Source organism: Olea europaea, unplaced genomic scaffold, assembly GCF_002742605.1.
Source record: "Olea europaea var. sylvestris unplaced genomic scaffold, O_europaea_v1 scaffold1597, whole genome shotgun sequence".
NCBI classification, from domain to species: domain Eukaryota; kingdom Viridiplantae; phylum Streptophyta; class Magnoliopsida; order Lamiales; family Oleaceae; genus Olea; species Olea europaea.
This window is the reverse complement of record NW_019233597.1, coordinates 115,816-133,630: the sequence shown is the minus strand read 5'-3', so window position 1 is coordinate 133,630 and position 17,815 is coordinate 115,816. Positions and strand designations below refer to the sequence as shown.

Below are 17,815 nucleotides of genomic sequence, written 5' to 3'. Positions count from 1 at the left end.
TCATTATCAATGTATATGGACTATTGTATGGGCTTCCGGGTCCCCCCATTTTACTCGATGAACAACCTCTTCCACAATTCAATATTCGTACTATGAGACAAAAAGTCAACTTTTTCAGAAAATAAGTAATTATGAAAAATAATATGACAAGTGGAAAAATCTCCAATAGTGTAGACATGTTGGAGTGGGAGGCAGCAAATGTGTGACGTGAAATTCTAAAGACTTCTCCTATCAAATAAAACATACATCTCGATAAGGTTGCTAATGTAATAATAATGTATTTAATTTAATTAACCAATCAATTGTGAGCATTTTATCCAATGTGTACTCTGAAGCATTTTGCGGAAAGACTTCTCGGGGGCACACGTGCATGTAGGATTAAATTTCACGTGACCACGTGGTTAAAACGTGCGAGCCACAAACCAAATAACTTCAAATTGCCAGCCTCAATTGGGTTGGATTACATTAAAAAACAACAATAATTGCTCATATTGGGAAGAAAAGCAACAATAAATAACTATTATTTTTAATATACAAATAATTTCAACGTCAGTTCTAAGCGATATGCATTTGTTTAGTCTTATTTATTTTTGGTAAGTGTTTAAAATAAATAATTTAACAGTTTTCAAATTCAACAAATAAAATAATTTTTTTTTTTTAAAAGTCGTAAGTTAACTTAGCCAAATAGAATGGTTGATGAATTGTAAAATGTTTTTATTCTCTTTCTTAAATTGTTAAAAAAAATTTTCCCCCCCCCCCCCCCCCCCATGAGAAAATAAGGTATCCAGCCATTAGTGGCAGCACATTCTTAACACAGCTAATGTCCTCCAAGTTGGAGAAAAAAGGGGCCCCTATTCGATTAAAAGCAGTTTATTTCTACTTCAAGCTTATAATCATCGTCAATGTATATGGAGCCATTGTATGGGCTGCCGGGTCCCCCCATTTTACTCGATGAACAACCTCTTCCACAATTCAATATTCGTACTATGAGACAAAAAGTCAACTTTTTCAGAAAATAAGTAATTATGAAAAATAATATGATTAGTGGAAAAATCTCCAATTGTGTAGACATGTTGGAGTGGGAGGCAGCAAATGTGTGACGTGAAATTCTAAAGACTTCTCCTATCAAATAAAACATACATCTCGATAAGGTTGTTAATGTAATAATAATGTATTTAATTTAATTAACCAATCAATTGTGAGCATTTTATCCAATGTGTACTCTGAAGCATTTTGCAGAAAGACTTCTCGGGGGCACACGTGCATGTAGGATTAAATTTCACGTGATCACGTGGTTAAAACGTGCGAGCCACAAACCAAATAACTTCAAATTGCCAGCCTCAATTGGGTTGGATCACATTAAAAAACAACAATAATTGCTCATATTGGGAAGAAAAGCAACAATAAATAACTATTATTTTTAATATACAAATAATTTCAACGTCAGCTCTAAGCGATATGCATTTGTTTAGTCTTATTTATTGTTTGGTAAGTGTTTAAAATAAATAACTTAACAGTTTTCAAATTCAACAAATAAAATAATTTTTTTTTTAAAAGTCGTAAGTTAACTTAGCCAAATAGAATGGTTGATGAATCGTAAAATGTTTTTATTCTCTTTCTTAAATTGTTAAAAAAATTTCCCATCTATTCCTCCAGTACTAGGGGTGGCAAATGGGCCGAGCAGTTCGTCGGCCTGCCCGCTTGGCTCGCGAAAACGGAGCTCATGAGCGGCTCGAGCTCGTAAAAACACAAGCCCAAGCGCGAGCCGAGCGAGCCAGTTCGGTGGGCGAGCCGAGCCCGCTCGAAAAAGGAAACTAGCCGCTCGCGGTGAGCAGCTCATTTTTAATGAGCCATGAGCCCAGCTTGTGGGCTCGTGTTAAAAAGTGACCGTTCCGATAACTTTTTTCAGTGATCGTTTCGGTCCCTAAATTTTTTTAATTTTTTTTTTTAATAAAATTATGACCGATTCGGTCCTTTTACTTTTTTTTTCTTCTTCTATAAATAGTGGCATTTAGTCACTATTTTTTCTACAATTCACTCTCAACTCTCAATTCTCTTTCTCTCAGCTCTCTTGTGTTGTGTTGATAGTTATGCAATTTTTATATACAATTTATACAATATTCAATTCTTATTTCTCAGTTCTCACTATATTTATTGAAATTTCATTCGATTTTTATTTTTCACTACATTTATACAATTATTTTTTTACTAGTTATTACTTATTACAATTAAACAAATGAATCCACGCACATTTGTAGAAAACTTGTTCAGTGTGGGAGGAAACGAATCGTCTATGACACCGCAAAGTCAATTTTGAAATCAATTTGAAGGTCTAAATGATGTACCCCTACCTAAAGATATTCCAGATTTGGATATTCATCATCATGTAAGCGGCAATCCAAATTATCTAATTAATTTGAATGATGTTGACGTTCCCGAAGCGAAATACGATCAAGAAGAAGAGGCTGAATTAAGCATTCCTGATGCGAGGGGAAAGCGAAAGGGAAAAAAACAAGCAAAATGTTGGGATCATTTTAAATTGATTTCAACGAGAAAATCGTCAATGGAATCCCAAAATCCAAAGCAGTATATAAATACTGCCAACAAAGATTCGCATGGCAAAGAGGAATTGATACCACCCATCTCAACCGCCATTACAAAGTATGCGCGGCCAAACACGGACTTATCCCAGGCTGTCGAACACAATTGTAATTTGACAGTCCAGACGCCGGTGATTCTGCTGCACCCTTATTCACATGGGTGTATTCGAAGGAGAGAGCTCGAACCGGAATGGTGAAGCATGTTGCTGGTGCTGAGTTGCCTTTGGCATTAATTGACAACCAACACTACGTCTTGCATGTAAAAAAATAGCTGCAGCCAAGGTACGTTGGGGTAAGTCGAAACACTCTTCGTTCCGATACGCTAATAATATATTTAATGCTATTATTAGTATTGTTAGAGAATATCATTGCGAAAGTAAAATTCGTTCATTTACTTTGGATAATACTAGTGTTGATAAAGTAGTTGCCGATAAATTGCATAGGATACTGCAACCTGATTTTGGTGGGTATTTGTTTCATACTCGTTGTGTATGTCATATTTTGAATTTAATTGTCCAAAATGATTTAAAACATATAAAGGATCAACTCCAAAATATTAGGAATGCACTAATATATATTACAATCTCCCCAAGTACAAATCAAGCATTTCAGGATTATTGTGTTGAAATAGGAGTGCAAAATACTAAAACATTTGTTAGCAACGTAAGTCATAGGTAGAACTCTACTTACTTGTTATTAAAGTCATGTGAAGGTTTTGAACATTTAATAACTGACTTTTATAATAACAGACATGTTAGAAGTGATAACGAGCGTATGTTGACCGAACGTGATTGGTAAATAACTTTGAAAATTAAAAGATTTTTGACATTTTTTTATGAAACCACTAAGATTTTATCAGGTGTTTAATATCCCACCAGCTGCATGGTACTTGAACGTCTTTATATAATTGCAAGAATATTTTATAAATACAAAAATGCCCCTAATTTTAGTGAAATTATAATTGCTATGGAATTAAAATTTAGAAAATATTGGGGGAAGACTTACCTATGTTATTGCCTTTAACAGTACTAGGGGTGGCAAATGGGTCGAGCGGTTCGTCGGCTCGGCCGCTCGGCTCGCGATAACGGAGTTCGTGGGCGGCTCGAGCTCGTAAAAACACTAGCCCGAGCGCGAGCCGGTTCGGTGGGCGAGCCGAGCCCACTCGCAAAGGAAACGAGCAGCTCATTTTTAACGAGCCACGAGCCCAGCTCGTGGGCTCGTGTTAAAAAGTGACTGTTTCGGTAACGGTCACTTTTTTCAGTGATCGTTTCGGTTCCTAAATTTTTTTTTTTTAAATAAAATTATGACCATTTCGATCCTTTAACTTTTTTCTTCTTCTTCTTCTATAAATAGTGGCATTTAGCCACTATTTTTTCTACAATTCACTCTCAACTTTCTTGTGTTGTGTCGATAGTTGTGCAATTTTTATATACAATTTATATAATATCCAATTCTCATTTCTCACTATATTTATTGAAATTTCATCCAATTTTCATTTCTCACTACATTTGTACAATTATTCTTTTACTAGTTATTACTTATTACAATTAAACAAATTGATCCACGTACATTTGTCGAAAACTTGTTCAGTGTGGGAGGAAACGAATCGTCTATAACACTGCAAAGTCAATTTCGAAATCAATTTGAAGGTCTAAATGACATACCCCTACCTGAAAATATTCCAGATTTGAATCTTCATCATCATGTAAGCGACAATCCAAATTATCTAATTAATTTGGATGATGTTCACGTTCCCGAAGCGGAACACAATCAAGAAGAAGATACTGAACTAAACATTCCTGATGCGAGGGGAAAGCGAAAGGGGAAAAAAAACAAGCAAAATATTGATATCACTTTAAGTTGATTTCAACGAGAAAAATCGTCAATGGAGTCCCAGAATTCAAAACAATATGTAAATACTGCCAACAAAGATTGACATGGCAAAGAGGAATTAATACCACCCATCTCAACTGCCATTACAAAGTATGTGCGACCAAACACGGATTTATCCCAGGCTGCCAAACACAATTTCAATTTGGCAGTCCAGACGCCGGTGATTCTGCTGCACCCCTATTCACATGGGTGCATTAGGAGGAGAGAGCTCGAACCGAAATGGTGAAGCGTGTTGCTGGTGCTGAGTTTCCTTTGACATTAATTAACAACCAACACTACGTCTGGCATGTAAAAGAATAGCTGCAACTAAGGTACGTTGGGGTAAGTCGAAACACTCTTCGTTTCGATACAATACAATATTTTATTGAAACAAAACAACAATTAATAATGAATTTACAAAAATATGAGGGTGTCATATCTTTAACTTCGAATATATGGGAAGGGATTAATAAAAGAGCATATATAACTGCAACTGCACATTATATAGACTGACTTTGGTACATACATAAAAAAATTATTGCTTTTAGAATTATTGAGTTTCCTCAAAACGCTAATAATATATTTAATGCTATTCTCAAGTCATAATGCATTACTTGCTGAATTAATTAATTATTTCAACCAGAATATGCCAACAGATAAAACAATTAAAAAAAGTTCTGACGAAGTAATTGAATTCTGACGAAAGTATGTTTAATGCTATTATTAGTATTGTTAGAGAATATCATTGCGAAAGTAAAATTCGTTCATTTACTTTCGATAATGCTAGTGTTAATGAAGTAGTTGCCGATAAATTGCATAAGATACTGCAACCTGATTTTGGTGGGTATTTGTTTCATATTCGTTGTGTATGTCATATTTTAAATTTAATTATCCAAGATGATTTAAAACATATAAAGGATGAACTTCAAAATATTAGAAACGCACTAATATATATCACAATCTTCCCAAGTAGAAAACAAGCATTTGAGGATTATTGTGCCGAAATAGGAGTGCAAAATGCTAAAACATTTGTTAGCGACGTAGGTCATATGTGGAACTCTACTTATTTGTTATTAAAGTCATGTGAAGGTTTTGAACATTTAATAACTGACTTTTATAACAATAGATATGTTAGAAGTGATGACGAGGGTATGTTGACTGAACGTGATTGGCAAATAACTTTGAAAATTAAAAGATTTTTGACATTTTTTTATGAAACCACTAAGATTTTATCAGGTGTTTAATATCCCACCAGCTGTATGGTGCTTGAACGTCTTTATATAATTGTAAGAACATTTCATAAATACAAAAATGACCTTGATTTTAATGAAATTATAATTGCTATGGAATTAAAATTTAGAAAATATTGGGAAAACTTGCCTATGTAATATCCTTTAGTTGGTACTATTACTACTATATGTCTACATTTTAAATTCTTTTCTCGAACAACGCTGTGCGTACCTTTGCATATAATTTTCTAAGTAAATTCCTTCTGGAAGTCTTTCACTTCGAAAATTATATATAATCTTCGAAATGACAAACTTCTATATAATTTTCGAAGTGAAAATTTCTGACAATTGAAAGGGCATTCGATTACCCTTTCAGTTTTTAGAAGGGATTTATTTCGAAGATTATATACAAGTGGACGCGCAGCGTTGCTTGAAAAAATGATTTTTAATACTGTTTTAATTTTTCTTTTAAAAATTGTACACGAACAATTGGAACAAACAAACAAACAATAGAATTTTTAACTCCCCCTACTCTAAATTTAAGTAACCAGTCCCAAGCCCGAATAAAAGAGAAGGGTTTAAATTTTTTACCTAATTTTTTATATATAAAAAATTCACGATTTAAAAATTAAAATTACTTTACTGAGCGAAAATATTTAATTTATTTCAAGGCATTAATTCGTATAGATATGATTTATCTGCAATATGTTCATCTACTACCACTACCATGTCGTCACCATCTGTATCTCATTCTCATCAAACATCTACGGGCTCAAGTCATAATGCATTACTTGCTGAATTAATTAATTATTTCAACCAGAATATGCCAACAGATAAAACAATTAAAAAAAGTTCAGACGAAGTAATTGAATTCTGACGAAGGTATAAACGACGTTGGCCAGTTATATCTGCGATTGCAAAAGATTTGCTGACACCTCTGGTTAGCACTATTGCTTCAGAGTCTACTTTTAGTACAGGTAAAAGAGTTTTGAGCGATGTCAAGAGCCGACTGAAAGAATATATTTTAGAAGCGTTAATGTGCATTAAGGATTGACGAGACACTCATTTTCGATTCCAAGATAAATATGCCGACATTGCATATCGTAAAGCAGGAGGGTTTATATTTTATCTATTTTAAAAAAAAAATAAAGATTTCATTTTTATTCTTTTCTATCTCTTTTAGTTAAAAAAAAAAGAAAAAAAAATTTCCTCCAATTTAATTAAATTTTTGTTAGTACTTGGTACTATTACTACTATATGTCTACATTTTAAATTCTTTTCTCGAACAACGCTGTGCGTACCTTTGCATATAATTTTCTAAGCAAATTCCTTCTGGAAGTCTTTCACTTCGAAAATTATATATAATCTTCGAAATGACAAACTTCTATATAATTTTCGAAGTGAAAATTTCTGACAATTGAAAGGGCATTCGATTACCCTTTCAATTTTTAGAAGGGATTTATTTCGAAGATTATATACAAGTGGACGCGAAGCGTTGCTTGAAAAAATGATTTTTAATACTGTTTTAATTTTTCTTTTAAAAATTGTACACGAACAATTGGAACAAACAAACAAACAATAGAATTTTTAACTCCGCCTACTCTAAATTTAAATAATCAGTCCCAAGCCCGAATAAAAGAGAAGGGTTTAAATTTTTTATCTAATTTTTTATATATAATAAATTCACGATTTAAAAATTAAAATTACTTTACTGGCTCTCGTGAATATAAGAATTATTTTCAGAAGAAGAGTGATGCTGGAAGGAGTGGATTAGATGGACCGCAAAGTCAACCCTAAACCTTTGACAATTATGGGAGTTAGCAATGTTCATAACTCAGTGTGTGTACATTGTACACTCTTTTTGAGCATTTTCTCAACGGTCAACGCAAGCGAGTTGAGAGAAACAAACTCTGGTCAACGAGATAACATGCACGTAATTTCCCGTGTTTATTGCATTCTAATCTATTCTACATTTCTTATGTTCAAACTCACAAAAGCTCGTTTAGGAACAATACTTTTGATGCCGCCTACATACTGAACTAAAATCTTCCAAGGCCATTACAGCAATATTCTCTTAGCTAACGACTGAAAAAGAAAAGTAACTAGTTCACAAAATCTTCCACTTGCGCTCCACTGCTGCAGTGATTATCGATATGCAGTATGCAGCACTCAGAAACAGCCAGATGAAAATTTGATGAGAATTACTTGATGTCATATGTCAAATTGGGTAAAGTAATCCCAAATGCTTGAGAAAAGGAACACTCATTCACATGTAACCGAATTAACAGGCGTGCTTAAATCAGATTATATTCCTTTGATGACTAGAGTTGGCATCCTTTTAAAGCATGACATGAACAAAAAATTTACTGTGTTAAAGAATGAGTGAAATCATATGAGTTGAAAGCAACATTGTTATACAGATGATATTTACTGACTGCCATTGTAGTGATTTAAAATACTATTTACAGATCACAGAAGAGAGAAACAATTGAAAATTTGCTTACTTGATAGATAATCTTCTACATAATCTTTATCAATTTTCCCATGGGCCATTGCTCCAACCTGTATATAGAACATATCATGTAAGCTATTAGTTTCCAAAAAATTCAAGAGATTATACGCAATACTTGAGCACAAGCTGCCTACCACAAAAACAAGGTCCATGTCATTGTCTAAAGTACCCACGATATCAACCAATTTTTCTGAACTGTGCGAGAAGCCTGAAGTCCAACAAAACTGCTCGATTATTTTTATGACAATAATTGGACAGAGAGAATACTGAAGAAATAGAGAAACCCCAACCAAACAAAAAAAAAAAAGAAAGAAAAAGACCTTTCCAACTTTCTCAATTTCTAGAGAGGCCTTTTCTAAAATAAAAATAACCCCAGGTCACTTGCCCCATGTCTGCCGGAATAATAGGGATTCCGGGCATTTCATAAATAACTTGCTCTGCTTTCTCCTAGTCTAACTCTGAGTCTTCTGCCTTTATTTTCTTTGGTGAAAGTGGTGTATCACTTTCATCTAATTGTTCAGATTCTTCTTCTCGTACTTCTCTGTCTTCTTTCTCTTTTGCCCTATCACTTTGTACGACTCCACCATTTTCCATCCTCTCTCCTTTTTATTTTTACTTTTTGAATGGTTAGAATGGTTTTCTGAGCGCTGAAGATGATATAACAGGAACAAAAATATTAATTATAATATGAACATGGTAACAACGATATGGTATAAAAAATTAAGCTCCCAACAAAAGGTAAAAGGGATTAAAAATAAATTATGGGCTCACAAGAAAAGCTTACTGGAATAATTACTGGCTGATATTGGTATACTAACATGCAGATATATCCAAATATGTACATGTATCTTGACATAAACACGTATTTAAGCATGTATAGAAATATGCACATGTTTTTATCTGCAGAGAGAAGATTATTAAGCTAAAGGCTTACCCTGCACCGATGGTTTAGGGGTGGGCATGTCCAGTTTAAGAGAACCAGACTGAACCAATGGTTTCATACACAGCACAGGAACCAGACCGGTGGGTTTCGGTTCAGTTCCATTAATGGTTAAAGGTATGTTTAAACCTTTAACCATTAAATCTGATTTTGACGTGTTAAAACAGATCTTACTGAAAAATGAAACGTATGAGTGAAGCAAGAGGGTCTTAAATCCCTGGAAATTAATAGTGTCAAATTAATTTTCAACAGTAGAAAGCAGTGCAGAGCTTAAAAACTACAAGAAAGAAAATGTACTCTCTCCACAATTAAAAAACTAACAGAAACAAAAACAAAAAACCCAATACAAAGGTGCTCCTCTGTATGAAAAAGTGACTGTCAGAGTAAATATAAAAGACAACCTTTAAACTGAAAGTATCATGTTCCTAAATTAAAGGTGCAAAAACCTACTTAGAAAATTAATAATATGTAAATTGACCCCAGCAAGTCTCCTGTTTAACCCACACGCGGAACCTATGACATCAAAATGGAGTAATGAAGTATGGAATTCTTTCTTCTCTCTCAAAGAAGAAATAAAATCAGAGGATATGCCAAAACCTTTTAAAATATAGAATGAAGAAAAACTAAACAAAAATGTCAAGAACAATGATGAATTGTGATAGCCTAATATCAAGCTCAATTGCATCCTGGAACTTGAAAGCACAAATCTCCTGTTTAACCCACACGCGGAACCTATGACATCAAAATGGAGTAATGAAGTATGGAATTCTTTCTTCTCTCTCAAAGAAGAAACAAAATCAGAGGATATGCCAAAACCTTTTAAAATATAGAATGAAGAAAAACTAAACAAAAATGTCAAGAACAATGATGAATTGTGATAGCCTAATATCAAGCTCAATTGCATCCTGGAACTTGAAAGCACAATGAACACTACAACAGTGCTGCTTCACTTGCTTAAATTGACAAAAGGAATTAAACAAAACCATAAACTTCATCATTCATCCAGCAGACTTCAATAGAAGCCTGTATCTCAATTCCTCGTTCAATAAATGTAAATATGTTAATATGACTGAAGTGCTGAACTTCAAAATCAAGAAAATCTATATTTACACTGAAAAAATCAGCATAGTGAAAGATTAGGGGGTGTTTGATAGATATTTTTATGTAAAAATGTATTTTAGAATAGTAAATTTATTATAAATGTGTGGTTGAAAAATAAGGAAAAAATTTTTATTTACGTATAATATTATTTTAATAAAGAATGTGTGGTTGAAAAAAAGAGGGAGAAAAATATATTTTGAAGAAAATAGCTACCAAACGGGGCTGAATCTACATCAACCTCAAATACCATGAGATTAATGATACCAATTGAAAATATAAATTAAAAAATATATATATCATCCAACAAGCATTAACTGGAAATTAATGAACTAATCAGTAAGCCTTAACGAAATAATAATAATAATAATAATAATAATAATAATAATAATAATAATAATAATAATAATAATAATAATAATATAACCTAATCCAGCTGTCAAGCCCGAAATTGGAAGGAACGCAGTAAGCGTCAAAACTTTATGAATGTAAAAACCAGGGAAAAAACGTAACTTTTTCGGACTAGCGAAAAATCGTCCAATAAAATTGATAAACAGATAAAGCTCTTAATGTTTTACCTGGTTGAATAAAATATAGTGTGGAAAAACAGATTCTTGGACGGATTTGGATAGAAATATCGAACATCATCAAATATAATGTTTAGCTCAAACGTCAAAGAAGCGTCTCCTGTATTTTATATGAAATTGGGTTGGCGAGAAGTATGAGAAGGGGAATTTTAAACTTTGAAGCTCAACAGCATGGATTCGTCAAATTCTGATTTTGTATTAGGGTTTATGAACATTTACTCAACAATAGCGTGGGATGGTGCAAGCCAAAAAATAAATTATAATAACAATAAACCTTTTTTGGTTAAAGCCAGAAAAATCTTTTTTTTAAAAAAGAAAAAAAAAATCCATACTTTTGGGGGAAAAAAATCCATACAATAAATTCATAACATTTTCTTATTTTTTAATTATAAATTCTTAAAAAATAATTTTTACAAAATCTATTCTACAAAATTTTTTGAACATTAAAATTCGCGGATTCTAATTCATAATTAGCCCCAATTTGGGGTGATTAAAATTACATTTGTAGTAGACTTTAATAAAAACTGATACAATGTGTAATTAAAAAGTTGTGAATCAAATAAAATTGTGGTTAACATTAATTATTGACTTTGATTTATATTAAAACTTTAATTTTTACCAAATAAGGGCAATTAAATAAATAGGGTTAAATTAATATTTACAAGGATCCAACATGGTATAATTAATCTACTCAGCCCTGGAAATGGAACAAGGAAAATTGATAGGGATGATATGGCAAATTCTGATTTGTCTATTTGTTTTTAAAAAACTTCCATCTTCCAATAAATGAATGACAAATGTTGTTGGTCACTAATCCTTGTCAATATAGCATGGCTGAACATAGTAATTGAGGAAGCCGTGAGTTGTTTATAAATTAAACTTTTGTTAATATAATAACTAGCCTTGTAAATTATAAAACTGGTTTCTATTTCGTCAAAATTGAGCTGGTAAAGTTTAGGCAATACTGATCAAGATTTAAGTTTGACGTACTAAAACTATTTTTTTTCTTAGTCAAAACTAAACCAAATTGGTCAATTCTAGACCGATCAGATTGAATTTAGGCCTTATTTGAGCTGCATTCTTTAAATAAAAAAAAAACACACACACATTTTTAAACAGTGATTTGACATCATTTCAACCGCGCATTCTTCAATAAAATAATATTACACGCAAATTCAAAATTTTTCTTCATTTTTTAACCATACATTCTTTTAAAATAATGTGACCCAAACACACACTCAATCATGTTTAAAAAGATTGCTAGGGATGGCAATGGATTGAGCCGACTAGGCCCACGAGCTCAGCTCATGCTTGTGACGAGCCGAGCTCGAGCTCCTTACTTCGGCTCTGCTCGTTGCTCTCCGGGTGAACTCGGCTCGTGGGCTGAGCCGAGCTTGGACTCGTGAGCTCACATTTTTATTTTTTTAAAATGCTAAAAGTAGATAATAAAAAAAAACTATGTTTTTTAAATAAAAAATAAATAAATCGATCAAAAAGATTTGATTAAAATGATTTTTTTTCTTTTTCTTTTTAAAATAGATAACATAAACCCTTCTCCTTTATTCGGATTTGAGACCGGTTACTTAAATTTTGAATAGACGGAATTAAAAATTGTATACGAACAATTTATAACGTGTACAATTTTTTAAAGATAATTAAAAACAGTATTATAAAATAATAAATTGTGATTAGACTAGTATAATTAAATATCACTTGACAATATGCAATTTCGGCATATTTATCTTGTATTTGAAAATAAGCGTCATGTCAGTCCTTCACATACATTAATGTTTCTAAAATATCTTCTTTTAGTCGGCTCCTAGTCTGGGACAAAACTCTCTTACATGTACTAAAAGCAAACTTCGAAACTACAGTGTTAACCAGATATGTCAATAAATCTTTTGCGATTGCGAAAACTATTGGCCATCGTTATTTGTACATCCGCTAGAATTCAATAACATCTTCGAAAACTTTTTAAAATTGTTTTGTTAGTAAGCATATTATAATTAAAGTAATCAATTAATTCAGTAAGCAAAATATTTGCACTTCCGTCTCCGATGTTTGGGCCGATGGAGATGCAACAAACAAGTATCACTAGATGAAGATGAACATATTACATTTGAATTATACCTATACGTTCTAATGCCTTGAAATAAATTATATATTTCAACATTGTCTTCTTCAAGTTCAGCAGAAGGAGTAGGCACAGATGGTACTTGACTAATATTTGTACCCATAGTTATCAGACTCGGCCCGATCATCGACCTGAAAAAACCATCGATTCATTGGGTCAATGGTTCAATCGGGAGTTAGTGGTTGAACCGGTAGGTCAATGTTAGTTCTTAATTTTAATTAAAAATATTTTTTTAAAATAAAAAGAAAGTATAAATGTTATTTCATGTCATTCTAGTTAAACTAAATATATACATTTGACTCACATTATTTGTCGTAATGCTACATCTACCATTGTGGTCAAGGCTTCAACCTTTCAACAAGGTAATGAGGGTTCGATTCTCATTTCATGCAACTTTGTTATAAATTTTATTAGGTACAAACTTCACAAAAACGAACCGACTTTCGGTTCACTTAAACCTGCCCGATTTATGACATATATGAATCGGTTTGGGCGGTTCTTATTCGGTTTGATTGTAAATGGACCAAATTGTGCTAACCGGACCGGATCAGTGTCCAGTTCACCGTTTTTTGGGCAAAATCGGCCGGTCCGGTCCGATTTTAATAACTACGTTTGTACCCATTCGTTCAGCATATAATTCATACATTTCACTTAAAGCTTGTTCTAAATTTCTATATGTGATATGTGCACCCACAGTTAAAAGCTTTAAGAATTTGATCAATTATATATTTAGTTCCCAATAAATTATATTGGAGGTCTATTATGCATATTAAAGGAAATAGCATAGGTAAGTCTTCCTAGTATTTTCTAAACTTCAATTCCATAGAATATATAATTGCACTAAAATCATGATTATTTTTGTATTTATGAAAGGTCTTTGCAATTATATAAAGACGTTCTAGCACCATACAGTTAGTGGAATAGTAAACTCCGAATAAAATATATGTACTATCATAAAAAATTGTCAATTCTTTTTTTTTTTTTTTTTTTTTTTTACTTTTATAACTAGACAATCGGATTCGTTCAGAATAGTGTCATCATTGTTTCTAATTTTTTTTTTTTTTTTTTTTTACTTTTATAACTAGACAATCGGATTCGTTCAGAATAGTGTCATCATTGTTTCTAATATGTCTATTGTTGTAAGATTCAATTATTAAATGTTTAAAATCTTTATATGACTTTAACAATAAGTAAGTGAAGTTCAATCTATGATCTAAGTCACTAACAAATGTTTAAGAATTCGATTCCTCAAATTTGATGCAAAATTCCTCAAATATTTGTTTTCTATTAGGGAAGATCGTGATATATATTAGCGTGTTCTTAATTCTTTTTATTTCATCTTTAACGCGTTTCAAACCATTTTGCAGAATTAAATTTAAAATATGACACACACAATGAATATGAATCAAATAACCACCGAAATCATGCTGCAATACCCTACACAATTTATCGATAACTATTTTATTAACACTAGCGTTGTCGAATGTAAAAGAACGAATTTTACTTTCGCAACGATATTCTTTAATAATAGTCATAATTGCATTATATATTATTAGTGTTATGTGGGAATTCAACAATTTTAAATGTTTTTTATGCATATACCAAAGTAGGTCGATGTAGTGTGCAGTTGAAGTTATATAAGCTATTTAATTAATCTCCTCCCATATATTCAAAATTAAAGATATAGAACCACCATATTTTTGCAAATTCAAAATTAATTGGTGTTTTGTTTGAAGAAAATACTCTATTGTTGTGTCTAAACGAAGAGGATTTCGACTTATCCCAACATACCTCGATTGAAGATATTCTTTTACGCATCAGACAAAATGTTGGTTGTCCGCTATTACAAGAGGCAACTCAGCACTAACAATGAGTTTCACCATTTCTATTCGAGCATTCTTCTTTGAATACATCAATGTGGTGAAGGGCGGAGTTGTAATACTCGCGCCTAGACTACCAAATTGCAATTGTGTTTGACCGACTTAAAGAAGTCCATGTTTGGCCGCACACACTTTGTAATGACGGTTGAGGTGGGTGGTACCAATGCCTTTTTGCCATACCAATCGTTGTTGGCAGTATTTACATACTGCTTTAGACTATGGGACCCCATCAACAACACAACCCATCAAAATCAATTTGAAGTGATCCCAACATTTTGCTTGTTTTTCCTTTTCGTTTTCCTCTAGCATTGGGAATGTTTAATTCGAGTTCCTCCTCCTCTTGGGCTGCAGGAACATCGATGTCATCCAAATCAATTGGATTATTGCTGGGGTTTGACCCCCAATCCAAATGTGGAATATCTTTAGGAATTAGTACTTTATTTAGATCGAAAAATTGATTCTGATATCTATTTTGCGGCGTCATAGGTGATTCGCCTTCAACACCGAACAAACCCTCGATAAATGAGCGTTGATCAATTTCAATTTGTGAAGATACCATATACATTAATACATGATATATGAAATGATTGAATTGTAAAAATGAATTGAAATTGAAGATGATTAAATTGTAAAAAATGAATCTATATAATATGAATATATTTTATAATTGTAGATTAATTGAAAGTTGAGACAAATCAATTAAGACTTGAGAGCAAACGAGAGATTGAGAGAAAGAGTATTGAGAATCTTGAAATAATGAAACTTGAGAGTTGATGAAAAATGTTAGGCCAATTGTGCCTACTTATAGAAGAGGGGGGAAGAGAAGAAGGAGAGAGAAAAAATTTGACTGAAACGGTCACTTATTATTTGTAAAGTGACCAAAACAATCACTTTTTTATAAAAAGTGACCGTTTTGATCATTATTCAAGACGAGCCACGAGCGGCTCGGCTCGAGCTATTTTTTTTACGAGCTCGAGTCACTCAGCCCGTTTGCCACACCTAAAAATTGCTCACCCCATGTCTCACTATCTCCCCAAAGAAGCAAAGTTTTGGACCATGGAAGGTTATCAATTATAGACCAATTTATATGCTTTTCTATGAAATATATTTACTTTAGCCTATATTTGAATTATGTTCAGTGGCGGATTTAGATGGTGGCCCCCCTAACTGAATTTGTCGGAACCGCTGAAGAAAATTTTCATTTTTTTTAACAATAGATTTAAATTTTTATGTTATATTACTTTCATTTTCAAATATCTCTTACAGCTTAGCTGGTTAGAGCTTGTTTGTGCATATTTGAAGATTTGGGTTCGAATCTCTTACTAATAATTTTGTTGTATTTTATTTTTATTCGACAATTTTTATCAAAATTTAATAGGGAGGGGAACAAATGGAATTCAAACCTGTGACCACTTGCAAAGGTTGCTATAAACTTAATTATTATGGCACTTTTTGAGTTGTGTCTTTAAATCTAACAAAATAATATTTGTTAGGTTTTAATGCAAAAACAATTGTAAAGATTCAAATCCGCACTCTTCCTTTGAATTATACAAAACTCGACAATAATGTCATTTAATGAATCATATTTATTATTATAACAGAATTATATATATTCAATTTGAGCAAAATAATTGTTTTATTTAAACTTTAGGCCTTGTTCGATTCCTTTTTTTTTTCAAAATACGTATTTTTCTTTTCTTTTCATTCACACATTTTTCAATAAAATAATATTACACGCAAATTCAATTTCTTTATTTTAGCCAAGCATTCTCCATCAAATCACTATTTCAAGATGCATTTTTTGCAAATAAAAAATGGGTATTAAACAATCTTAGGCCTTGTTCGAGCCACCTTATTTGAAAAAAAATACATTTTCAACAGTGATTTGATATCATTTCAACAAACATTCTTTAATAAAATAATATAACATGCAAATTTAAAATATTTTCTTATTTTTTAATCATACATTTTCCATCAATATACTATTCAAAAATATATTTTCATTCAAATAATGTGGCTCAAACAATGTTTTAATATTTTATTGTGGCCGACGATAAATGGTCAATGACCGGCCATGATAACTCAAACTCCTGAATTCGCCCTTGGTCATGCTTATAAACACAAGCAACTTTTTATCAACATATTTCAAAAAATTCATTAGTATTACTCAATTATCGATAACTTGTTTTTATCAAATGCTTGTAATATTTGTACAAAGTTAAAGTCAGCAAATAACTCTGAAAGTACGAGGGTGTAGGAAAAAGACTTTTCATTTAGCCGTAACAGATGCCGCTTAATGTTAAATTGCAGGGAAGATTAGGAAGCCCTCTTGGGAGGTGCCATATTGCGCACAAGAGAGGAGGTCACACCGATTGTAACTGTCTGCACAATTACTTCTGCAAAGTAGATGGTGCATTTTCAAAATAATTTAAGAATAACCATGTTGAACATAAGGATTATAGCCAAGTTTAATGAGCATACCAAGCAGAACAACAGCAACCTTGAACATCTTAGCCATCGATGTCTCCCACTTACTGAAATCTTCGATGAGCTATTCCACATAAGCAAGGTAATGTAATAATGTATTAATGATATTAATATTACATTACTATATGTGCATGTTACTGAAATAAACCTCTCTAAGCTTTAATGTTCCTATTCTTCTCAATTCTGCGAAGAACAATTTTCAGTTTAATTCTGCGAAGAACAATTTTTAGTTTGAGAACAGAATATTCACTTACAAACTTGGAGAATGGCGTTTCTCATTGGTATAATAACTAACATTATTTCCCTCTCTGTAACTCGCATTATCGACATCAAAACAATATACGATTGAAGAGAACTCTGGACTATTTTTACCTCAAATAATTTTTCACTCTTGACAAGAAAGGCTACTGAGATTAGAACAGCAATTGACGAGCAAAACAAATATAGCTTCAGAAAGATGACACGGCTTCGCTTTC

The 17,815-nt window shown here is 32.3% G+C and overlaps 1 protein-coding gene and 1 long non-coding RNA gene across 10 annotated transcripts in view; both read right to left on the bottom strand.

Moving 5' to 3' along the window:
* Positions 1 to 7,629: 7,629 nt before the first annotated feature.
* LOC111377033 lies at positions 7,630 to 8,450 on the bottom strand. Its single transcript, XR_002699623.1, has 2 exons — positions 8,348 to 8,450; positions 7,630 to 8,263 (listed from the first exon to the last, which is right to left on the bottom strand). It is a non-coding gene; the product is annotated as an uncharacterized LOC111377033 (long non-coding RNA).
* An 8,543-nt stretch (positions 8,451 to 16,993) lies between these two features.
* The window catches only part of LOC111377031, a 3,173-nt gene continuing 2,351 nt past the window's right edge, over positions 16,994 to 17,815 (bottom strand). For 6 of the 9 annotated variants that reach the window (XM_023000063.1, XM_023000064.1, XM_023000065.1 and 3 more), the window contains 3 exons: positions 17,712 to 17,815; positions 17,334 to 17,403; positions 16,994 to 17,248 (listed from right to left, as the gene is read on the bottom strand). The exon at positions 17,712 to 17,815 ends at the window's right edge or, in 5 of these variants, runs on beyond it. In XM_023000063.1, the coding sequence (XP_022855831.1) occupies positions 17,169 to 17,248; positions 17,334 to 17,403; positions 17,712 to 17,815 (254 nt within the window). In that variant the 3' untranslated portion in view covers positions 16,994 to 17,168. Of the gene's footprint in view, positions 17,249 to 17,333 lie in introns of all 9 variants that reach the window. The other 3 variants (XR_002699620.1, XR_002699621.1, XR_002699622.1) reach the window with 3 other exon arrangements.